The 25,679-nt window shown below is 43.0% G+C and overlaps 1 protein-coding gene across 1 annotated transcript in view; it reads right to left on the bottom strand.

Annotated features, from left to right (window-relative positions):
* nell2a (neural EGFL like 2a) overlaps nt 1-14,166 on the bottom strand; it is a gene marked incomplete at both ends in the record, with an annotated part of 221,277 nt that extends 207,111 nt beyond the window's left edge. The window contains 3 exons of the mRNA XM_080737060.1: nt 5,213-5,344; nt 12,408-13,211; nt 14,076-14,166. Of these exons, the coding sequence (XP_080593186.1) occupies nt 5,213-5,344; nt 12,408-13,211; nt 14,076-14,166 (1,027 nt within the window). The remainder of the gene's footprint in view (nt 1-5,212; nt 5,345-12,407; nt 13,212-14,075) is intronic.
* Nucleotides 14,167-25,679: the final 11,513 nt, after the last annotated feature.

The following is a 25,679-nucleotide window of genomic DNA, read 5'->3' as shown; positions in this document are numbered from 1 at the left end:
ACCCATCCCTACCAGTCATGTCATCAACATGGATCTGTCCCATTTCCCATATTCCCTCCTGATTGCCTACCATTGCCTACCAAAGTTTGTGTATGCGACCTGACGGTCGCTTATCTCCTGATTTAGGGAGTCTTACTAGTTATTTTGGGGGTGGTCACGGCCAGAAAAGTTCAACTAGTTGTTCCCACAGTTAGACCAAAAATGGAGAAGCAGCATTTCACTTCCATGCACTAAGTGGAATAATATTCCAGGACATTACATTAGGCAGACCTAACCCTAGACAATTTAAGTTAAAAAACTTGGGGTCCCTGACCTTATATCAGTCTCGGGGTCCTTGGCATTAAAAGGTCTAAGAAGCACTGAAATAATAAGCTGCCTTCACGGTACACACACACACACACACACACACACACACACACACACACACACACACACACACACACACACACACACACACACACAGGAGTAGCATCATCATCTTCATGCAGTCATGCTGCTGCCTCAGCTTCCTCCTGAGTCCTGACTGGAGGAGATTAGAAGATAGTGGTGAGGCGGTGTTTTTTCCCGAGCACCTCTGTGTCTTCCGATACAGAGCAGTCACTTCCATGGTGAGATCTAATCTGCCATGAGACGTGAGCTCTTCTTTGTTTTTTGTTTTAGTTTTTTTTAGTTTACCCATTAAAGGAGTAGTTCACCCCCAAAATGACTATTTTTCTATCGATTAGACACGTTCAATAATATCTTTTTGTATTTGTCGCATTCCTAAGACAAAAATAATTATTATAATAAAGTTACCCCCATTGATTGAATTGAATGGGGACCCAAATGCATGGGCTTGAATGGGGACCCAAATACAAGGCCCTGGATGGGGACCCAAATGCATTTGGGTGAGAATCAGTGGGTGTAAATACCCCCATTGATTCTAACCCAAATGCATTTGGATCCCCTTCCAGGGGCTTATTTGGGTCCCCATCCAGGCCGATGCATTTGGGTCCCCATCCAGGGGCTTATTTGGGTCCCCATCCAGAATCAATGTGGGTAAATTTACTAAGATCAATTGTTTTGTCTTAGGAATGCAACACATACAAAAACATATCATTAAACTCAAGTCTCCAAGACGTGACTAATCCATAGAAAAAAAGTCATTTTGGACCGGGAATGCATCTATGTCACGTAACCATTCTTTATACTTTCACTATTGAAAAAAAAGAAGAAAAAAAATATATATATGTATATATAATATATATATATATATATATATATATATATATATATATATATATATATATATTCTTTTAAAGCAAATATTTTTAACTCAAATCTTTGCTTCTGGAGGGTCCCTGGAACAAAATATTTTGAGATGGGGGTCCGTAATCAAATACATATAATTCTAAGGGTCCTTGACATTAAAAACTTTGAGCACCACATACATTTTTTTGGTATTTTTCAGGTCTTAATGGGTTAAGGAAGTGAGCATCGCTACTAGTTCTCTTAGTTCTAGGACTTTAAACTGCCTGGTCCTGTGTGTCTCGCCGTAGTCTGCGGCAACTTTTGGCATGCTGATGCCTGACGGTAGCCAATCTCCACCCCCTGGCCCCGACACAGGGGTTGATATCAAGCCCTATCAGGACCGTAATCAGGCGCTGTCAGGAAGAGCTTTCACTGGCATAAGAATGGACACAAAAAACTCTGACAACTCTGACTTTGACATAACTTCATTTCCCAGAATGCTGCCAATAGTATGAATGACACCAACAAAGGCTAAGTGGGGCCTGGCAGACTGAGAGTGGTGAGCCCGAGCAAACCGCAGAACACAAAATATTAGTCACCACCTGTCCCCTGTACAGACCACCTTCAGAGGCCGGCCTCTTCCAAGTGGGACCAGAGACAAGAGCATGGCCACACGACAACGAGTTGGACATTTGGCAACGATCATACATGATACGTGTCCCTTTTATGCCCCTACATGGAGATCTCTGAATAAGTCTGTCACTTTTCAACACGTCTTTTCATTGGAAAAAGAAACAGAGGTTTGGGCCCGTTTTCACATGTCACATGAAAGTTAAATCATGGAAATTGGCCCATTTATAGTTTGGTTGGCCACCAATCCTCAAGCGTATCGGACATATTCCCGTTTATGCCCATCTGATTTGCTACAGGCATAGACGGTTCTTGTGGCCCTTATGCCTCACTGTTATGATGTCACCCTTTCCCCCCCTCTCTGGCTACGGGCCCATGGCATAAACACTACTTAATAGAGTGTAATTTATATCAGGCGGCCGCACTTGTTGATGGTGATGGTGACATCACCAAGAACGCTGGTCCCTCATTGGCTGTTGATGGTGATGATGGTGACGTCATCACCCCATTGATGATGTCACTCTGTATTATTTGTATTGGATGACGTAAACACAGACACGCACACAGACAGACATAGATTTGTCTCATTTATAGATAGATAGAAGATACGTAGATAGATGGTCTGATCCCATGTGGCTCTTGGCAGAACTACCGTACCACCAACTTGAGTGTTATTGTACTTCTCCCTATGATATCATCTACTGTACATTAAAGCAGGGGTCTTCAACGGGGGTCCGGGACCCTTAGGGGGTCCTCAGAGTTACTGCAGGGGGTCCTCCAAATCTTTGTGTGATAACGTTTTTTTCTCCTTTTTTATATTATATAATTATATATCCATATCCATATTCCGTGAACTTTAGCCAAAAAAAGCTGATCTACAAGCTCACAGAGATTTTAGATCGGCGTTGTGAGATTGTATTTTTGGCAAAGAGCTTTGGTGTAGAGGGGGAAAAGAGCAGACTAAGTACAGAATGAAAGTTCAAGTTTATTAAGTATTGACGGTTCAAGAGGTTAAATATCTGAAAACACAAATTGACAAGAATCCAAAATACACTGATGATTGTGCTTTCAAACAATGAAACTATATGGAATCTGGGGGTCCCTGCTTCATCTCTCTCTCAACTAAGGGGTCCTTGGCCTGAAAACGTTGAAGACCCCTGCATTAAAGCATAACCATCACTATCTAGAGTAGGGTAGTTTTCCATTGGGGGGCCGGGCCAAAAGGCAGTGCTCTCCGCAAGATGTGCTCCCCGCAAGCTAATCACACAGCTTTACCTCCGGCTCCGACTTTAGTCTTTAGCCCCTTGAGCCATTTTTGATGGGTAAGGTAAGGCAGTCCATGCATGAGGTAACATTTGAAAATGTGTTTATTTTGTAATTTGCCATTAACCCTACACGGGCCGGGTCAGAGTGAACCAAAGGGCTGTATAAATACGGCCCCTCTAAAGTGATTTTACTTCTCTTTTATTTCTATCATTCCAAGCATGCTTGCCCCCATTTATCCCCAGTGGTGGAGAAAGTATTCACATGTTTTACTTGAGTAAAAGTATCAATACTGCAATACAAGATACAAGTGAAAGTACAGAGATCTAAATTGAAAGTACAAAAGTATTGGCATCAAAATATACTTCAAGTACCAAAAGTAAAAGAACTCATTATGCACAATGTCCCGTTTCACAAGGTACCATTATGTATAAAATGTATAACGCGATGTGAGCAGGTAGATCGGCTAATTTCAAATAAGTTTAAATAGGGCTGAAGTGGGGTTTTTTCAAATAATTGTAGTGGAGTAAAAAGTACAATATGTGCATCTGAGATGTAGTGCAGCAGAAGCGAAAGTATTGGAAATTGGACATACTCCCGTAAATTAAAAGTATTCCCAAATTGTTCTTAATAATGAACTTGGTTACTTTGCACCACTGATTAGGGATGGGACGATAAGCGATATTATCGTTTATCCTGATAAAATACACTCACGATAATCGTATCGTGGAGATTTAAATGATCGTGAAATCGTCCTCCGTCATGCACTGGGATCAATTCACTTTTTATTTGCCGAGCTGCATATCCGGTGCCATTTAAACTCTCTATTGGTAAAACGTACTTAATAATCTACGTACTTGATACAGTCTTTTTCCCCCCACTCTCTACCAAATCTCTTTGCCGAAAAATATCCGATCTACAAGCTCACGTTGCGACACGTTGTGAGCTTGTAGATCTGCTATTTTTGGGCAAATGTTCCGACCCAGGATAATGGATGTTGGGGATATTTTGATTATCGCGATAATATCGTAAATCACGATTTCTTTGGTCACAATAACCATGATATGAAATGTTCATATCGTCCCATCCCTACCACTGATTCCAAGCCCCATTTGCCCCCCTCCTCCTCTCCACTGCACCCACTCCCTCACTTTCCCATGGGGGGGACCCAGACATTCCCCCATTGTTTGGGGCAGGTGGCGTTCCGTGACCCCCCCGGAGCTCAGCCTCAGTCTACTCTAAACAATAGCAGATCCATTCTGCAACAACAGCCTCTTTAAACACACCCTGCCTATGGGGTCCTGGCTTGAGGGGTCCGCCGTTCAACTTCCAGGGGGCTCGCCTGGAAAAATCTGTTTAAAACCACTTAATGTCACCTTATTTCATAGTTGGTGCTATTCGAAAATAGCCAATCTAGTTGAAATATTGTGACAGATTTTTTTTTTTTAAAACAGACTAACACAACTGATATGGTGTCCGTGTCCAAAAACATTAATTCGGGGGGACAGACCTTTCTTCACATGAAAATGTTAGAGAAGAACCATTGTGTTATAAGGACAGAGGATAACATAAGATTCAACTATTTATGACCTCATGCTCCCAAAAGAAGGAATCATCTGACACGATCACATTAACCTTGTGAGGAATTCAGTCAATAAAGAAACAAACATCCCCATGTATAGCCTATAGCCTACTTGCTGGAACTGTCTGTCAATTTAGCCGAAACATTCCAAGAGGACATAGTTTGATAAAGTGACCAGGTGTGTATGCTAATATTACAGTAATAGCCTATATCCTATTAATCTTTTCATAGACTGTCATTTCAACTTAGACCAGCAAGAATGCATGATCTCAAGTCAAGTGCAAGTGCAAGGCAGTGCAAAGCAGGTTGTGTTGAAGGACTTGCATGTCAGTGTCACACACTGAAAATAGACGATCATCTAAGCTCACAGCTTTGTTTGTAGATCAGTTATTTTCAGTGCAAATATGTCACTGCCATGGATGGACTGCACTGAAAATAAGCTGATCTACAAAGGCATATAGACCTACATGTCTTAAATCAGCTTTTTTTTTACTGTAGCCTTCTTACCTTGGAAGTGGAACGCCCTGGACTCGCTGTGGAAGCCCTGGACCTGTGCAACTCCATCAAAGCCTTCATCTCCAACCGCCAGTTCGTCGAACACGCTGATGCGCAGAGCAGGGTCAACCCCGAAGCCCGAAACTTTTTCACAAGAACACACAAACATTAATTTAGTCAGGTCTTGATACCTTGTTAAAAAATAACAAATACAAAAATAAAAATACAATTAGGCCACTGGTTCTAACTTTTTCATGTCAAGGAAGGACCCCCAAACTGACACTTATCAGCCCACCCGCGGACCCCCATTTAAAAAAGATATCCCAGGGGATCCCTGCCTGGCTATAACTATAAGATTAGATGTTTTAAGGTTCTAGCACTGATTCCCAACCATTTTAATTTCAAGGACCCCCAGTTTGACATGCATTAGGCAATTCTATCTCTGGGACCCCAATGTATATGTACAAATGGACCCAAATGGACCCTGAGTTACAGACCAATAAGGGTCCATTTGGTTCCTATCTATGATTTGGCTGGGGACCCCATGGAACTCCCTCAAGGACCCCTGGGGCTCCCCGGACCCCACTTTGAGAACCAATGATGTAGGCTACTAGGGCAAATGCCTCAATGTAGGCTTAAAAATACTGTAGCCTACAGCATAAACCAGTCACGAAATGTGTGTATGTATTTTGTTGTAGGCTACTAGACTATATACTGTAGACTATTCACTGCAAAACAATCTATATTTTATGATCAATGGCAAAGCAAAACGCGTCCTAAACCTACCTGAGGCAACGCCAAATAAACTGAAGAGCAGAAATAGCCGTGATATTCCCATGGTGAACGTAGAAACAAAATTAGTCCATGTTTTTGTATCCCCGCTTGTTTCAATCACATGCGAAAGAGACCTGTCTAAGCCACGGGTCCAGACGGGCGACCAGGACCGCAGCTCTGGGGCGAGGGGGACCAAAGCTTTGGGCGACAATTCGTGCGAGTTTTTCCGAGTTTTTTGGGGGGGCGAGCGGTGTGGTCACCAGCGCTGCAGGAGGATGTTGTTGTTACCAATCCCAGATTCTGAGAGCAGCAGGCGTCATCATCACAACTTAGATGTCCATCCAATGATGCAAAAAGATAACAACACACGTCCGGGAGGAGGGGGAAAGGGGGGATATTACTCCATTGATTGAGAGATCGGACGTTCCATTAGGATCTGTCTGTGTCTGAATGTCTGGCTGATGTCCACGATACAGGTGGCTATTATGAAAACAAAGGATGCTGGGCTGGCTGGTCGCTCTCCACCTCCACCGGCTGAGAAGAGAAGATGCTCCTGTGTGGAATATAGCAGTGTGGATGGGAGGGAGGGAGAGGGGGAGAGAGAGAGAGGGAGCGGGAGAGAGAGAGAGAGAGAGAGAGAGAGAGAGAGAGAGAGAGAGAGAGAGAGAGAGAGAGAGAGAGAGAGACCCAGCCGAGAGCAGTGGAGGACCCATTGGCGCCCCCTGGTGTCAATGGTGGGAGAAGTATATAGCTTGTGTGGGTCCCTTCATTTTTTGTTTCCTGCATATTTCTTATGACGCATTATGAGCTTGTAGATCTGCTATTTTCTGAAAAGTTTGGGAACCATGCACTGGGAAGTTGTGGGAACTCATCACAATAAAACATACTCTGCTGTAAAAGTTCTGAATCCAAAATTATGCAAGAGGATGTGTCATCCAAATAATGCTTAATCTTTTGAAAACGTTTTCGTAAATAGCATAGTGACAAAGAAAGTCCAAGGATGTCCAAAGTTCCATGCAGTTCATGTTTATTTTCTTCAACCAAAATGCCTGTCTTTCTTTGTGATTTAATACAAACAATACAAATACAAATATTAAAGCAAAAATACAGTCCACAAAATGTAGTTGGAACTTGGAACACATGCAGCACAGTGCTTTTGTCTCTCCCGTCAATCAGAAACACCTGACCTTAATTGATTGGCACCTCCATTAAATAACCTGGCCGGCCAGCCTTGTCGTTGGCCTTGAGCCCTCTTGTCAAGGGGTAATAGGAATCAGCAAGACTCAGCACTTCAGCAGTGGTGTAAAGTAGGCTACTCAAGTATAGACAGTTTTCCTGAGCCTGGAGAGTCCACCGCCGCCCAAGCACGGACGCAGACAGTCTTTATGAGTAAGGCAACGCTAATGCGGGGGGGGGTGGTCACAAAATGATGGGTACAATTCGAGCAAAAAGTATGGAATACAGAAATTGCTTTGATAACAGGAGCAATGTAAGACCTAGCCCTGAAACATGATGGTCGCAGGCCCGGCGGCAGGAGGACTCAATGGCTTAGGGGGGCGTCCGTGAGCTTAAGGTTGCGACCATTATGCGAATGTATGTTTCAAGCAAGTCGCCTTTGTTTTCGAGTATTTGCAACTCGGTCAAACCGGTTTCAGTGATGCGCAGGGGAGGGGCAAGGTGGTCTGCGTGAGGGGGCCCGGCCCCCATTTGCACCCTCGCGCCGCCGGGCCTGGACGGTCGTATCTCGTATGACACGACCATGTAAGCCCCATCTGTACTAATAATCATTCACTTAAGTGAATATCAATATTGCATTAGTTGATTTTTTCCTTCTTTTTTCCGAGCCATGAGGCCCATATAGGGCAGGAGCCTCTCCTGTTTCTGTAGCGTGAGCAGCTTGATGTACAAGTACACCCCCTGGACATGACACTATGTTGCAGGGACTTTCCCTCAATCCAACCCTTGATGCTGAGGCCAAGCAGGGAGGCACTGGGTGGGTCCCATTTGGTCCCAATGAGTCTTTGGTATGATCCGGCCGGGGATCGAACCCCGACCTCCCAGGCTCCGAGCTGGTTGATTAGTATTACTATTAACCACTTCAGCCGCATAGATATTTCAGCCATAATCTACAAGCTCATAATGCATCGCAATGTGACACATTGTGAGCTTGTAGATCTATTTTCAAAAGATTTTGAACTTGCAAAATGGGACATTCTGCATAATGAGTACTTTTACTTTTAGTACTTTAAGCAGAGTTCGAGTTATACTCCGAGAGCTATGGGGTCCCTCTAGCGGCGCCGAAGGTCGCCGCCGAAAAATAGGGCCCCCATAGTTATGGGGGTGGCCCCCATAGTTATGGGGGCCCTATTTTTCGGGTATAAAGTCGGCTAAAACGAGTATTTTCCTATATTAAATCATATTAAATCAGGTACTTTTCGGTATATAGTCTGGATTTCTTGGTACCAACAGTCAGACAACAAGTGCCAGTTTCATAAAATCATTCAGTTCCCAGAGCTTTTCAGTTAATCTACTTAGTTACTTTACACCACTGTCTACAACAGCAAGCAAACATTTTAGCCCGTGAACCTGTCTACAACAGCAAGTATGATGGTTCCCAAACTTTTTAGCCCGTGAACCAAGAGACATTACTACCTTGTACCAAACAAGTAGTGAAAATAGCAGATGTACAAGCTCACAACGAGTTGCTTCGCACTGTGTTCAGTGCGTTGTGACCCATACAACGTGTCTGCCACATCGGTCCAGACCCCAGTGTTAGGAAACAGCTAGCCTCGGAAACCCAGGCTTCATTGGCGATGGTTCTGGTACACCATAGCCATTAGCCACTAGCTAGCCCAAACGTTAGCCTAGCCAGGCAGCACAGCAGCATAACATAGCATTCATTCATCATTACAAGTCTATAGCCACGAGCCCACGACTCACCAGTGAGGACGCCAGGGCTAGCAGAGGGCGATGTTTAATGTCTTCATAGCCTAGGTTGTGTTGTCTTGGTGTTCTGTATATTCCTTTATGGCCGTATTGTTATAATCCACCGAGTCCATGACGCATCAGTTACGCACGGAGAGACAGACGTTCAGACAAGTTAAAAGGGAAGTCCTTTGAAAGCCATTTCCTCTCTGAACAGTGCCCAGAAGCACATTTCAAAACAAGAGCCTTTCTTTTTTTTTTTTGTCTATACAATCGATCATTCAACACATGTTTATTTTGAAATTGTACTGGAAATAGAAGTAGCCAATAGCTCCTACTTCACGCCACTGATGTCAGAGCCTCTACTTGCCGATCGGCAATATTTTCCCCCCAACCCCCCTTTAGGGGGTGCGGTGGGACGTGGGGGAGGGGGTGCGGCCGCACCCCCAGCACCCCTACTTCCCTCGGGTATGGTCTTGCTAAGACAGCGTTGTTTTGTTTGGTTGTTTTGTTGCTCTCCGGCGTGTCCGCCTTCCTTTGCCGTCCGGGCCGTGGCTAGAAGTGCAAAGACTCGATGCAGTGGTTCCTAGCTTAGCCTATGCCCAGGCCATGGCGAGACCACGCAGCTGGGTAGGTCTGCATCCAGCTGGGGGAAAGGTAGGAACCATTGCAGCGAGTGTGTTATAACCCGGACGGTAAAGGAAGACTCACACCCCACATTAAATGCGCCTGATTTATAATAATAAAATTAATAGTAGGATTAAACGGTGTGATGTCATTGTTCAGTCTTACTGTCTAACATGTTTATTTAGTATATCTAGTTAACATAAATAATATAAATTCTTCCAATGGAACATAAAAAATAAAAATAAAACGAGAAAAAAAAAAAAAAAACACACTTAGAAAAAAAGAGACCCCAAAGGGGGTTGTTGACTATGGGGTCCCAGACTTTAACTATGGGAGCTAAGCTCCCACTGGCCCCCGCATAACTCGAACCCTGACTTTAAGTACATTTTAGAGATGCTGCGATCTGGATTTTTCACTTTCGATCTGATTACTGACATGGCAGAATCAATACCAATCCGATAGCGATACGATCCGATAGCAATAAGTGAAGTTATTCCAGAGTTGGAATCAATTACAACAATTAAAAAGGAACAGGAGTATGCGCTAGCGGAGTTTGCCGTTCTTCCAACTGGCTGAGATATGTTTTGCTACGCTGATTGGTTAAAGGAGTCTGTCTGTCAAGGCAAGTAGGCCTACTCCCGCCCACTTTTCAAGCTGCCTATAGCCCAAAGTCCAGACTTATATTGTAGGAAGTGAGTGAATGCACACAAGTATGAGGCTGGCTGGCCAGGCTACAAAGACAGCGCCCTGTTGCCAACAAAGGGCATTTTGGTATTGCATCTGAAATGGCTTGGAATTAGAGACAGACAGAACATGAAATGTCAATATCTGAGTGGTTGTTTAGGCTAAAACCTGCATAAAACCGTATTATGGACAAATATTTATATAAAATATATATTTTTAAAAGCATGGTGTGGCCCCTTTAAGCACATTCAAATCGAGTCCAAAGAACTTTTACAACAGGACATAATTAAGTACACGAACAAAAGTATGGGTAACGTCACGTATCCACCATTAATTAGTTTCTAATTAGCATGCATATTGGTATGTTTTAAAACGCTTATCAATGCCTTACAACTTACATCATGGGTAATAAACCCCCTAGGGGTCCTCATAATCATTGCCGGGGCGGGGGGCTTCCAAGTTACTGTTTGATAGTAACGTTTTTATGTATAGATTCATATGTAAATCTGTCTGAAAATATCCAACACATTTCTTTTTAATGAGATGGTAGGGAAGCTGAGAGGGATGGAATATGAGGAGCAATTTTAACCCTGTAAATGTGTATTATTATCTCCAAGGCCACCTCTGCAGTTTTTGTCATCTTGTCATCATATGTCTTTTGTCTTTTTTTAAATTGCCCACTAATGGCTTTGAACTTTTAGAAGCAATCAGGAAAACCAGACACAGACAGAAAAGTGTCCATTAAAACACACCTATTCAGTAGCTACTAATTTCTTCCTCGTCTTTGTTCTTTCTAAATTTCCCCTTGATGGTACAGACCGCTCAGTGCTAGATACTGTTATTTTTATTTCATTATTGTAGGGGGGTTGCCTAGAAACACCCCTGCACATCTATTCTCTAAAACAAGTGTCTTCAATGGGGGGTCCGGGACCCCTAGGGGGTCCTCAGAGTTACTACAGGGGGTCCTCCAAATCTTGTAATAGACATCTTTTTCTCCTTTTTTATATGCCTGCACTTGAACCCTATAGTGTCCATATCCTGAGAACTTTAGCCAAAAATAGCAGATCTACAAGCTCACAACGCCTCGCAGTGCTATAGTGCTATTTTCGGCAAAGAGGTTTGGTGTAGAGGAGAAAAGGGTGTACAGAGTGCAAGGTCAAGTTTATTAAGTATTGACGGTTCAAGTGAATATCTGAAAACACAAATTGACATGAATCCAAAATACACTGATGATTGTGACGTCAAACAATGAAACTATATGTTACCCGCCCTAACAATACAAGACAGGATCAAGGATATGGTACAAATATAACAATTATTTATTTAGAAAAGAAGGATACTAGAATATAGGTAAAAGTTATTAAAAGTGTTGTTGAGACACAATGGGGAAATGGGGAGACTGGCTAACAATTCAAATCAATTAAACAAAACAAACAATTAAGGGAAAGGAACAGCGGTCCTACATATGCTGCTTGTTCCACATAAGGCCTAGGACAATGAAAAGAGCACATAATTCATAAGCACACAGCATGTAACATATCAACACAGTATAATTCAAAATACCCTATACAACTCATGCCAGGCAATACAGTTATGCAGCATCTATTAAATTATTTACCCGATAGCCCTTTAACACAGCTCAACACATCTCATGGTTACACACCAAGCAGCACCAGAACCTCCTGGTTCCACCTGTATCCCTTAGAGCAATGACATAAATACACAGGTTAGACAATGCTACATAAATCATATCTTACAGAAAATATAGCAACCCATTTTGTTGTTCACCTCTGCACATACATAATAAAATACTCACATTTCTCCTGTCTAAATGCCTACACCATATGGGGAGGGTAGAGCCACACCCCAAACAATTGTGGACACAACAGCCACGATAACATCAATGCACAGCACCAGACCAAGTCATGGTCAGTATTCAAACTCCCCCCCCACACGACAAACACTACTGGCAGTGTTGAGGACCCACAGATGTTAGCTGCCCTGTTGGCAGCCTGTCTAGAAAGCCCTTAAATACCTATGTCACTTATGACATCACTTTCCTATGTCTCCCTCTAGGGGCTACATTCTACCCCCCTCAAAAATGAATCGTCGTCCCGACGATTCACTACCAAATGAAGACTATTATTACTGTTTAATTACCCACTTCTACAAGGCCTCCCCATGGTCATACTCTTACTATGCAAGTGGTGGCACTCTTGCTTCCACTGCCCTGGGGAGATTATCAGTATTCGAGGGCCATCTGCTTTGCATAGGAGGTCATCAGGGCCTTCCTCCTCCTGGAAGCTCTTGGCCTGCTTCTCCAAGTGCCCCTCCAATGTTTTCTTCAAAAGAAATGAGAGGGCATCGTCCATATTGCTGTGCTTGGCCTGCAGAGCCTTCTGGAGCTCCTCCACCTGGGCTTGTAGCTCTGACACCTGCTGTTGGTCTCGTCTCAGCTCATCATTGGTCGCCTGGGTTGTCACTCTCTCTGAGACCCAATGTTCTTTCTCCTCAACTAGAATGCGGTGCTGATCATAAAGGTTCTTAAACTTTAACCGCCACTTTTCAGCTTTCCTGGCCTCTGCAGCATGCTTGCATAGCTCAGCCTCCAACTCACCCATGCGCTGCCTATAGGTAGTGTTGCACTGCTCCAGAAGGTGCACTTGTCGCCGTAGATCTCCCGGGTCAGCTCGCTTCTGGTCACCAGTCTCTCCCCGGCCCTCGGGCCTGCTCACCCGGTCAGATGAGAGCTTGATGTCCATCTCTTTGAGCATCGGAGTCATACTGATCGTCTCCTTGTCGCAGTAGCTCAGCTCCGACGCCTCACTCTCCAGCCAGCCCCCTCTCCTCTGCTGCTCATGTCTGCTTTTCTTCCGTGCATGGGCTTCCACCTGCAGGGAAGGCTTCTCGACCTTGGTCAGTGACAACTGGTACTCCAGGTCTCGACAACACTGGTTCACAACTTTGGGCACAGGGTCACAGTCTGGTGTAGCTTGGCTACCTTGGTCATAAGTGTCACACCGGTAAGCTACATGTTCTGACTGGTGACACTGAAAACTAAAGGGCTGCTTCTCTGAAGAGACCCTGTTAACTTGCCCCGGTCTATGCACCCTACCTGTGTACACACTCTGTTTTTCTAAGGTTTTAAAAATCATATCAAATTGGGCCTGCTGCTTTCTTACCATGTCCTTGAGTCTCACAATCTCAACTTGATTCAAAGTGGGCCTCTCACTTGCTGCCCTGACCGGTGTTTCATGAGGCTTGGGTCTGCAGCAATTATACCCATCCCTTTGTGGCTGTCCCTCCATCACCCAACACATGGCCTCCCTTCGCAAGTCGAAGAGTGACATCATAGGAGTAAGTCGTACCAGTCTTTTCAGCTCTCTGCGGAGTATATGGTCATGCACCCCTTCACAAAACTGGTCCCTTAACACAGTAGCAGGAGTAGACATAGCAGTAGGGTTACGCATTTGTATCTTGTCCATTATAAATAACAGTCCCAATGAAAAAGCTTGCAATGACTCATTCGCCATCTGTCTGCGGTTAAAGAATTGCTGTAGTAACACGACATAGGAATGTGAACAAGAATACAAGTCTATCAGTACATTAATCATTAACCCGGGATCTTCCCGCACTTCACTTGACCTGTATTTTATTTCCAATCGAGCATTCCCCTTCAGGTGATCGAACATAAACTGTGCCTTGTCCACCGACATATAACCCCTTGTACATCTGTCTACTTCTTCAAACCAGTCCTCAACAGATGGAGCACCAGGTTCCCCACAGAAGTAGGGGCACTTTTGTTCACATGGGATGGAGACCACTTCCCTTTGTTGGTCATAACCATTACTGCCCACCCCATTACCTTGACTAGATGGATCCTTAAGTCTTTCATTTTCTCCTTTCAGCTGATCTAGCTCATTCCGGAGCCTCGCCAGTTCCTCCTTGTGTGCCATTACTGGTTTGGGTGCAGTGGTAGTTGATCAGGCAGGCAGGCAAACTTTTCCTCCGCAGGCGTGGTCCTCTTCAACCGCTGTTCCTTTCCCTTTCACAACCAGTTATTCAAAACAAACAAAAACCTAAAACCATCTCCCACACTATCATTGGTCTCAAAACACTGTATGTACCATATCCTGCCGACAACGCCATAATGTTACCCGCCCTAACAATACAAGACAGGATCAAGGATATGGTACAAATATAACAATTATTTATTTAGAAAAGAAGGATACTAGAATATAGGTAAAAGTTATTAAAAGTGTTGTTGAGACACAATGGGGAAATGGGGAGACTGGCTAACAATTCAAATCAATTAAACAAAACAAACAATTAAGGGAAAGGAACAGCGGTCCTACATATGCTGCTTGTTCCACATAAGGCCTAGGACAATGAAAAGAGCACATAATTCATAAGCACACAGCATGTAACATATCAACACAGTATAATTCAAAATACCCTATACAACTCATGCCAGGCAATACAGTTATGCAGCATCTATTAAATTATTTACCCGATAGCCCTTTAACACAGCTCAACACATCTCATGGTTACACACCAAGCAGCACCAGAACCTCCTGGTTCCACCTGTATCCCTTAGAGCAATGACATAAATACACAGGTTAGACAATGCTACATAAATCATATCTTACAGAAAATATAGCAACCCATTTTGTTGTTCACCTCTGCACATACATAGTAAAATACTCACATTTCTCCTGTCTAAATGCCTACACCATATGGGGAGGGTAGAGCCACACCCCAAACAATTGTGGACACAACAGCCACGATAACATCAATGCACAGCACCAGACCAAGTCATGGTCAGTATTCAAACTCCCCCCCCCACACGACAAACACTACTGGCAGTGTTGAGGACCCACAGATGTTAGCTGCCCTGTTGGCAGCCTGTCTAGAAAGCCCTTAAATACCTATGTCACTTATGACATCACTTTCCTATGTCTCCCTCTAGGGGCTACATATATGAAATCTATGGGTTGTGGGGGTCCCTGCTTCATCTCTATTTCAACTCACTCTAACCTAACGCGGACCTGTTTGTGTAGGCAGATGGGTCGGGCGCGGTGAGTCTCTCCGCGAGTCTCTGGCCAATAGCATGTGTTCTCCTCCCCCCTCCCCCCTCTGCTCAGCGCAGAGAACACTGCTGCGTCATGACATCAACACATTCGGTGTGACGTTCTCTCTGCACTCTGATTGGTTAGGGAAATTCTACACTTCCTACAACAGTGATCATAACGCGATCGCCCAGGCTTCTTTTTCTTCTGATCGCCTAAAGAAGTCTGGGTTTCCGAGGCCAATTTCAACTAGGAGTCCTTGGCCTGAAAACGTTGAAGATCCCTGCTCTAAAACGTGCAGAGCTGGCTGCACATTTCAGTGATCATGACTGGATCACAACATTCACGTATCTGGTAGAAGTAGTTTCTAAGATCAATCAACTTGACAATTCTAAGCAAGACTACAACACATAATACCAACCAGCTGTGTGACAGAATAGACATTGTAAAAAGTAAAAGAAAAATCAGAAGTCGGAGGGACCAAGGCCTGGTTTAATATGCAAAACAATTTGACACAATATTATCTATGCTTCGTCTTCGTATCACAAGGGGTCCTTGGCCTGAAGAATGTTGACTCTCCCGTCAATAAGCAACACCTGACCTTGATTGGCACCTCATAAAATCACCTGGCCAGCCTTGTTCTCGCGGCCTTGAGCCCTCTTGATCACAGACATAAAAAGGTAGACGGCTCTTCCGGCTCTCTGGTACCCGTCTCGCATTGATAGGCATTTTTGATTGACAGGCTTGGAATTCTTCCGTGTGCGTAACAGACACGGAAGGTCGGTAGGCAAATCAGAGGCGAGTGCGGGTCTTTTCGTACGCAGCTCTTAAAAACAGCTGCGTCGCGCAACAGGTGGGACTGGATTAAACTGGAACTGCCCTCGACACTTCCGCTTTTCTGCCTATCAAGTTGGACAGGTCGCTCCAATCAACTGCAGCGGTGGACGAGGTATCTAGCTTTTTATGTCTGTGCTCTTGATAGGAATCAGCAGTGGTGTAAAGTAACTAAGTACATGTACTCAAGCACTGTACTTGAGTACAATTTTTAGGTATTTTGACTTCCTTCAGTATTTAGGCTACAAGTTTAGCCTGCCTTGCAGGATCATATTCGACAGCCCATTAAAGGGATACTTCAGCCCCTAAATGACTTTTTTTCCTATCTATTACTCACCCCATGGAGACTTGAATTCATGGATATTTTTTGTTGCATTCCTAAGCTAATTATTTGAGGATATTCTTTGTGTTTCCATAGGGAACCACTGCTGGCCATCAAGTTATTGGCTTAGGAATGCGACAAAAACTATTTTTTGGGGTGAACTATCGCTATAACTATGAGTCTTCCCTCAATAACCTCCCAATCAACTGCTCATTGAATCAAAATCAGTCATCTTTATTGTCACACAGCCTAGGTTACAGGTGTAAAGAAGTGGGTGAAATTTATTTTTTTGTGCGAGCTCCATCGTTCATTCATTGTTTTCAGGAAAGGGGGGGAAATGAGGGAGGGGAGACAGAGAGAGGGAGAGCAAGGATTGAAAGTGAAAAGATACATTTCAAAGATCCATCAAAGATGGATCCTATAATATATTATGAATAAACAGCATAAAATCAACAGGTTGTAGGTCTATAGGCTAGAGTAAACATAAGGTCCAAACATATTTAAAGAGGAAGTAAGCTATGATACCTGCATTTCATTGCTGTCGGGTGGAAAGCTCATAATGTCCAAAACGTAGCGTATGTCACAAAAAGGATTGCAGATCTACACGCTCAAAACACATCGAATAATAACACATTTTGAGCTTGTAGATCTGCTATTGTTTTTTATGAAGATATTTTTTTTCAGCTTTTATGCCTTTACTCGATAGGACAGTAGACTGACAGGAAGTAGGGGGAAAGATGGGGAGTGACATGTGGCAAAGGCCGTGCCGGTTCGGGAATCGAACCGGCAACGCCGTCAGGCATCAATGCCTATGTGGCAATGCCTTATGTGGTATGGACCTGGACCAGTAGGCCAGCGGGCGCCCCAAACTGCTATTGTTGATACTTTTCTAGTAAGAGTAGGGAATTCATTTACGGGGGGGAAAAAACATAGAGTCAAATAATGGAAATACGTAATCTGAGTTGAGATGCATGCCCCAGTGCAGCATTTCTATGCTTAATATTGTCACTGTCGGGCAGAAACCTTGTATCTCCAAGTTTCAAATGTGTACGTTTTTCACAAAGTAAAGCCCTGCTTCATCATACAAGGCAGTCGCACAAAAGTAGTGAAAACAGCAGATCTACAAGCACACAACGCCTCGCGGCTTGTAGATCGGCTGTTTTCACTAGTTTAAATCATTTTTAAAATGATAAATACAAAACGAACAGTTTTGGACATACAAGGTTTCCACCCGACAGCGACGATATGTTTTATGCACAAAGATACATGATGACCTCACATTTATTCACTAATTAGTGTGGTTGCCCTAACGGGGCAACACACTATTATAGTACTTTTTACAGTAAATGACAAAGAGTATATCATATCATATCAAATGACGTTTAGGTTCACACATGCACACACACAAAAAAAACATTTCCATAGCAAATTGACGACCAGATGGACGTTAGTGGAAGGCTTTTCAGCAGCAGGGCCTGTTGAGAGACTGCATGAGTCCAGGCCTGACAGCGTGAAGGAGAGGCTGTTATCAAAGAAGCCAGCAGACAGACACCGTTGGGATCGTCTGACCGTCTCCAAATCCTCTCTGACATTCAACGTCCTGCCATGATGGACCAGAGAGCCTGCTATCCAGACTGTCTCTGCAGCCTGGCCTGGTATTATTCCCTTATTGCGGATGGGAATGCGGAATTTCATCGGTTCCGCTCTGGCCCCGAAATGTTATGCAAATGCATAATACTTACTGTAAGGGCCATTCGAAACAGGGCAAGAGCATAGATTTCAGAATTTCAATATAGGCCTACTACTACATCAGAAAAAACAGTGGTTCTTTAATCTACAAGCTCGCAGCGCGGCACTCGGTGCGGTGCCATGGCATTGGTCAGAAGGTTCATTAGTCTGAAGGTTCATTAGTCCGAATCTGTTAAGAATACTATGCCTTACTCTAACCCTAACCTCAGTAACCCTAACTACTTTCGGACTAATGAACCTTCGGACTCCACGCAGTCCCCACTCGGTGCTGCGCTGTGAGATTGTATCTGCTATTTTTTCAATAAATAAAGCACAAAATAATGCGTTACCAGTCTAAACATTTGTGGGGGGCCGTAGTGAATCCTTGTACCCAGGGCCCAGAATTTGGTTCGACATCCCTGGATTCAAACCCACAACCTCCGTAATGGTGGGCAGGGACTTCTCCACTGCGCCACCCGAGCTCCGCATACAGCTCCATTTCAGATAAACTGTTCATGGCTGAACCATGGCGGGCATCTAGTGGGCGGCTATTGTCCGTAAAACAAAGACGAGCAACACCCCTCCCCCTTTTAAACGGAAGCCAGAGAATCACATCTTCTGGGCCTGCAACTATATTCATTATTAATAATAGATTTCTGTTGGTTCCAGACACAGGAAATGTAATTACTTTGTATTGCCCACAAGTTGTCATTTCCTAAAGTGCCACCAGGAAAATAAAAAGTCATTAAAACATGTTCCCAGACAAGAATACAAAGCAATAAATGTGCACGCCGTGCGCGCACACACGCGCACACACACCCCACAAGGACAGGACAAGACAGGACAGGACAGGACAGGACAGGACAGGACAGGACAGGACAGGACAGGACAGGACAGTGAAAGTGTGTGTGTGTGTGTGTGTGTGTGTGTGTGTGTGTGTGTGTGTGTGTGTGTGTGTGTGTGTGTGTGTGTGTGTGTGTGTGTGTGTGTGTGTGTGTGTGTGTGTGTGTTTCTGTGAAAGTAAACAGAATAACAGATGGATGATTCAGTTACACTGCTCCTGGTCATAATCGTTACCATACAGACAGACACATATCAGAGACACAAAGGAGTCTGTGGTTGCAGTTACCTCAGGACTGCTATACTTCAATAAAAACTGTCCTTTGGGGACAATTTGTTGTATAATAGACCACATGTCATATTGACCTCTACAGAGATTATGAGAAATGCTTTGCAGTCATAATCCATTACGTGTGTGCATGAAGTAATCAGGCCTGGAACTTTGTCATTTTAGGGGCACGGCTACTTGGCCTTTTGTGTTGTCCATTTTTTGAGGGCACAAAGGCCAAATGCCAGTGCAGGAAGGCCATCAAATGAAGCCCTGCATCACTGGATTGGTTACAAGATGAGGACTCGGTTAAGAATTCAGAATCTCAACTTAAGACACTGGTGTCTACATTACAAGAGACACTGGTGTCTACATATTGACATGAAAGAGACTGGTGTCTACATGACAAAAAAGAGACACAGGTGTCTACATATTGATAAGACAGAGGAGAAAGTGGTACAGTCAGCTGGGGTTATTAAGGACTTATTTATTTGTTTTTGGGAGGGGCAGGCCTTTGTTGCCTCCCTGAATGTAATAGAATAGAAAATATAATTTCAAATACAGGAGACTATTCTGTTATCATAATTACTAGACAGCCTGCAAGTTGGAATGCCCCATCCATTTATCCAAACCCATTGTACCCGTCTGTCTCTGTGTCTGAGTTTGTTTTTTGCCTATATATGGAGATTTCTGTACGAGTCTCTTCCTTTGTTCTTTTGTTCTTTTATGCCCAAATAGGCCTATGGAGCTCCATGTCACTGATGTCAGGCATGCCCAAATATAAGGCAATATGAAGTCTATTACCATTTACAGCAACTACTAGCCCCCATAAGTCACATCTGCTCATGAAGGATTGCGGTGCATCTTGGGAATGGGCTTATTGTGTCTAAAAATATATATTTAGCCACTTGTAGCCTACGTTAAAATCGCTAAAACGATAGAAGCAGTAGATGAAAACATTTTAACACTCATCTTAAAAAGATTTGTCCTCCAAGGAAGAGCAGTGAAAACATGAACTGCAGTGTTTCCACAGTGGTCCTAACTGACTTGATATACTGTATTTCATTCTCTCAGCGCCATCTTGTGGACAGTACTGTGAATGAATGTAAAGTGACATTTCACCTTCAAACGTTTGGGGTCATTTTAACATCTACTCAGGCTTTTGGGTTTCACCCCAGGCAGTTTTTAATTCGCTTGATTCAGTATTTAGATATTTGATATTCATTTTATTAGACACCCTCATACATAAACCCATTGTAACTTCAAACTCCATTTTAACCATGTTAGACTTATTGAGAACACATGTCCTTGGTTCTGGTGACTGATATTGTCCTTCTAATGGGTGGATTAGAATTAATTAATTCTAGATTATTTAATATGTATTTTCTAATAAATTATAATTCATCATGTAATAAATTGAAACAAATTAAAACTAAATAAAACTAAAATTAAATAAAAAACACCAACCCCTAACAAGAAGCAGAACCAAGTGTCAGTCCAAACATGTTTGAAAGTGAAATATCCGTTTAATAAGGGATATGACCACAGAACAGCATATGCGTCAAAGTGAGCAGTGTCTGCACTCTGCAGTGTTGCCATGTCTGCTTATTACAAGCGTCTTTGGGCTTGTTTTTTTTTTTTACATTATTATTATCTTATACATAATATTGCAGTATTGATACTTTTACTTACTCCTACATTGACATAATTATCTTGACATGGTGATATACAATTATGTTTCAATATACATCACAGTAGGCCTAGTGCTTTATTTATCTTTCATTGATAAACAATTATGTTTCTCAATACATCACAGTAGGCCTAGTGCTTTATCTTTCATAGGTGATAGCGAATATTAGACATGGGTGTTCAAAGTTTAACTATGGAGTGTGTCTCATTTATACATGGAGAATGTGAGACAATTAACTGCAAAGTAAAGATCCTTAAAATGGGACAAAGCCCAAGGGCAAATCTGTGCTATGGGGTGAAGGCTTTAAGGCCTCTAAACTAAACATTACACAGCAAATTAACAAATGAAAATAGGAAAAAAATGAAAATAAAGTAATCACAGCAAACAAAAGTCAAATCATGCAATATTAATTAATGGCCCAGTATAGGTCCTACACCACTCTTCAGTCCTGTTATTGCTCATGGCCCCAACAAACATTTTTTTAAATATCAGTATAAAGCACGGTGGGGAAAAACAGTGAAAGGTTGGTTAGTTGTCCTCCTACAATAGATCATATAAATCTGGTTACCCCTTCAAAATATAGCAAAATGACTAAAATACAACAAAATACCAAAATATACCCAGTCAATATATTCAAGGGTCCTACTGGATAGCCAGGATAACCCAGGACCTGAAGGCTCTGGGAGTACAGAGAATAAATTAGAGCAACAGTTGACCAACATTGTCCCTGTTACGGCCCGGCCTAGGGGAGCCTAGGCCGCAACAAAAAAGTCCCATTTCCCAGTCCCAAAACAACAACACCAACAATAGTTTTAAAGTCCAAACTACAGCGGTTTATAAACAAAAAGTTTAAAACGTGGATGCGTTACTTCAGGGTGGGCCCCTGTACATAAAACTCACTCAAAACTAAAACCCCTAAGCTTACCTGTAACCCAAACAGAAAGAAAGAGTTCTTACCTAACTGAGCTAACACATATAAATAAATGGAACCAAAACAAAAGAAAGGCCCTACCATACCAAAGGCTGTAAACTAACTGATGTTAAAAACTAAACCACTACAAAGCTAAAACCACTGGCGACACAGAGGACTGGTGTTTTGACTGGTGGTTAGGAGGAAGACACCAGCAACTGTCTGGAGGCAGCCATCTTTATAGTCTCCAGCCTGGTCCCAGTAGTTATCCAATCACACTCAGCCACCACTATCACCATTCACACCAGTCAATACTCAATCACTCCTCACCACACAGTCACAAATACACCAATAAGGAGGGAAAACATACACAAGGAAACATCACACTGGAAAAAAATATATAACAGTCCCCATTTCCAAATCCCTCTTAGACCCCAGTCCTCTTTACTGCCTCTGGCAGCGTTCAGCTCTAGCCTGGCTTAGCCAGACTATATACAGCTAACTAACTGCAGTATTTCCCCTCCTTGTTTTAACATGGGTGGATGGTCTAGCTGAGCTAGGCTAGTTCAGCTCCCCCTCACCAAAACACACCTGCCGGACTCTGTAACTGCATTATAAAGTATCACTAATTAAGATATTAGCCCCATAAAATGAATTATCAAAGCATCAACATGTGTTTCAAGATGTCTTACCGAATGCTAGGCTGTTCAACTCATGCCTCCAGCAGGTACCCAACAAACACTCAAACGCAGGCTTCTGGCAAACAGCGGGCCTTGAGCCTGGCCACCACTTATATGCACTGCCCTTAAAGGGGCAGTGCTACGCAAATATCATCTGGCTAAATACAGTGGTGTAATGTAACTGAGTAAAACTTCTCAGTAGTACATGTTTGGGGGTATTTCTGCGACCATAGGTCGCAGTTAAATATGAAAACCGTCACATCTTGTGTCAGTACGTCAACCTCAATGTCTATAGCTGACCTATGACATCACATTGTTGTGACATCACATTCCGTCCTTGCCCATGTGGAGAACCCTGATTTCATCAATATGCCCATATGCTTGGAATGCCCATATATGGACATATTGTGTGAGTCTCATGTGGTCTATAACATGAGACATCTTAGCTGCAAATTGCAACCCTAGATTTTTTTTCTAGGGTTGCAATACCTCCCATAGAGATTCAATGCATCAAAACGTTTTTTAAAAGATAGAAAGAGGATAATTCAAGCTTTCCATAGAGCCGCAATATTGGTGAGTTTGACAGTGTTTAATACAATCAGATAGCAAATCAGATAGATTCATCAGATTAAATCCATATCCATATTTGGGAAAATATTTTGCCCACATTTTGTCCAACTTAAACAACCAACCGCAAGTCGAATCATGCACACTTGAAAATGAATTCCGTCCTGTGCGAATTGCGTCCTACGTGACCTCGCCCTTAGGTGTCTTACTGGTTTACTATACCGGAGTATTTCCAATTGTCAGTACTTTTACTCTACTCCACTACATCTCAGAGACAAATATAAAATTGTACTTTTACTATACAATTATTTGAAAAGTCTCCAGTTTAGGCAGTTAATTGCTTAACTTCTATAGATTTTGATTAATTAATTAATTACAATACATACATTAACCAGCCTATTGAAAATAGGCGATCTACAAGCTCACAATGTGTTGCTGCTATGTTCAATCGAAAACTTGTGAAATGGGACATTCTGCAATGAGCACTTTCTACTGTTGGTACTTTAAGTACATTTAGATATCAATACCTGTATATATACCAGCACATTTTTGAATTACAGACTTTTACTTTTAAGGGCACCGTCACAGCACACTTTTATTCTACCTATGAGGGTGGATTCTGCCGATGCATTTCAATGGGAATAATGGAGTGTTTTCTTTTCTTCTTTTTTTTAATTAGTTTTTTCTTCTTTTTGCAAAAATCCGCAAATGGCAGCAAACCACTGCATTCCCATTTAAATGCATTGGCAGTGCAGTGTGTGACCGTACCCTAATATCTCTACATTGCAATATTGATACTTTTACTCAAGTAAAACATGATGAGAGTACGTTTTCCACCACCACCTGGCTTTATGTGTGGTCACTCCACATAGAGCTCATTGCTGTACTTTTGCTACATGTTCATCTCTCACTCTCTTGCAAATTCTCTTTTTTATAGACTCCATGCAGTGGAGTCGCTCTATATGCCCCCTCCCTATCTCTATTGTGTGTGTGTGTGTGTGTGTGTGTGTGTGTGTGTGTGTGTGTGTGTGTGTGTGTGTGTGTGTGTGTCTCCGTGCGCTGCGTGCGGTGTGTGTGTGTGTGTGTGTGTGTGTGTGTGTGCGTGCGTGCGTGCGTGCGTGCGTGCGTGCGTGTGCAATGAGCTGGCTCATTGGGCACCTCGTGGTGTTGAATGGGGCCCCGGGGTCATTCAATCCCGACACACAGAAGCTCATTAGAACTCTATAGACACACAATTGTGAGTCGCACATTAGAAACTTCCTCTTCTATGGCACAGACACTGCACACAAAGTGCCAGTTTACTGCTAAGCTAGGCTCATTGTCCCCGCTGATTCATAGAGTCTGGCCCTCCATTCACGATATTAAGTTCGAGTGATGGAATATCAATTGAGTGTGCAATGGTCCGATATCTTTTTAAGAGGTTTCGGGGTGGGGCGTGGGGGTGTGGGGAGGTGGGTGAAAACAAGAGAGAAAAGGTGGGTGGGTGGGTGTTGCATGGGGGGGTCTCGGATGGCCCTGAAGAGCTGCTATAGCTTTCAAACGTGGGGGCCTTTGTGGGGGGCATTGAATGAAGGGACCCCTATTTTTTTTGCCTCCAATTCCTGAGAAGGACATCAAATAAATTCACATGAACTTGCTCTCAGGGTATTTTCCAAGACTTCCCCGTATGAGAATAGCCTAATTATACCTCCCTCTCCTGGAGAGCCCTGTTGGAGACGGCATCGTTAAGAATCTAAATGATGAAACGCTCAGAGAATAAAAGTCTTGCAAGATCAAAATAGACTTCCACTGCAGATACTATTAACACATACAATGTCGACAGGATAAAGGGCTTTAAGTAGGAAGTTCTTACGAGTTGAACCTCGCTTTTTTTTATAAGATGTTCTGTCTTGCCATGTTTTAGATTTTTGCTACTCCTACTTGCAGTATTTTATTGCAGTCTGCAAACAGCAGTAGGCCTATCCTTCATGGAAATCAGAATGTTTTCAGAGAGGGGAAGCTGGAGAATTCCAGCAAGCATATTATCGTCTCTGTTGTGGTGGAAACCTCATGTTTGTCCAAAACTGTTCATTCTCAGGATTAAAATATATATATATTAAAGGTTGCAGATCTACAAGCTTGGCACCACGTTTCGTGCCACATTTCGAGGTCGCAAATATGCTACTTTTCTGAAGAAAAAAAAATCTAAAAACATAAAAGGTTCAAACATGGACATAAGAGGTTTCTGCCGACAACAACAATATATTGTCGTTGTCGGGTGGAAACCTTGTATGTCCAAAACCGTTTGTTTTGTATTTATCATTTTTAAAATGATTTAAACTAGTGAAAACAGCCGATGTGCGAGGCGTTGTGTGCTTGTAGATCTGCTGTTTTCACTACTTTTGTGCGACGGCCTTGTATGATGAAGCAGGGTTTTATTTGCGAAAAAACGTACAAATTTGAAAATTGGAGATACAAGGTTTCTGCCCGTGCCCGACAACAACAATATGATACTCCACTCTACAGGCTATATATAGCCTTTCTCCTGTTGTGTCATGAACAAACCAGTCTGCCGCCACCAG

This window comes from Nannobrachium achirus (assembly GCF_963921795.1).
Source record: "Nannobrachium achirus genome assembly, chromosome: 11".
In the NCBI taxonomy this organism is placed as follows: domain Eukaryota; kingdom Metazoa; phylum Chordata; class Actinopteri; order Myctophiformes; family Myctophidae; genus Nannobrachium; species Nannobrachium achirus.
The sequence above is the reverse complement of the archived record's forward strand: the minus strand, read 5'-3'. Positions and strand labels throughout refer to the sequence as shown.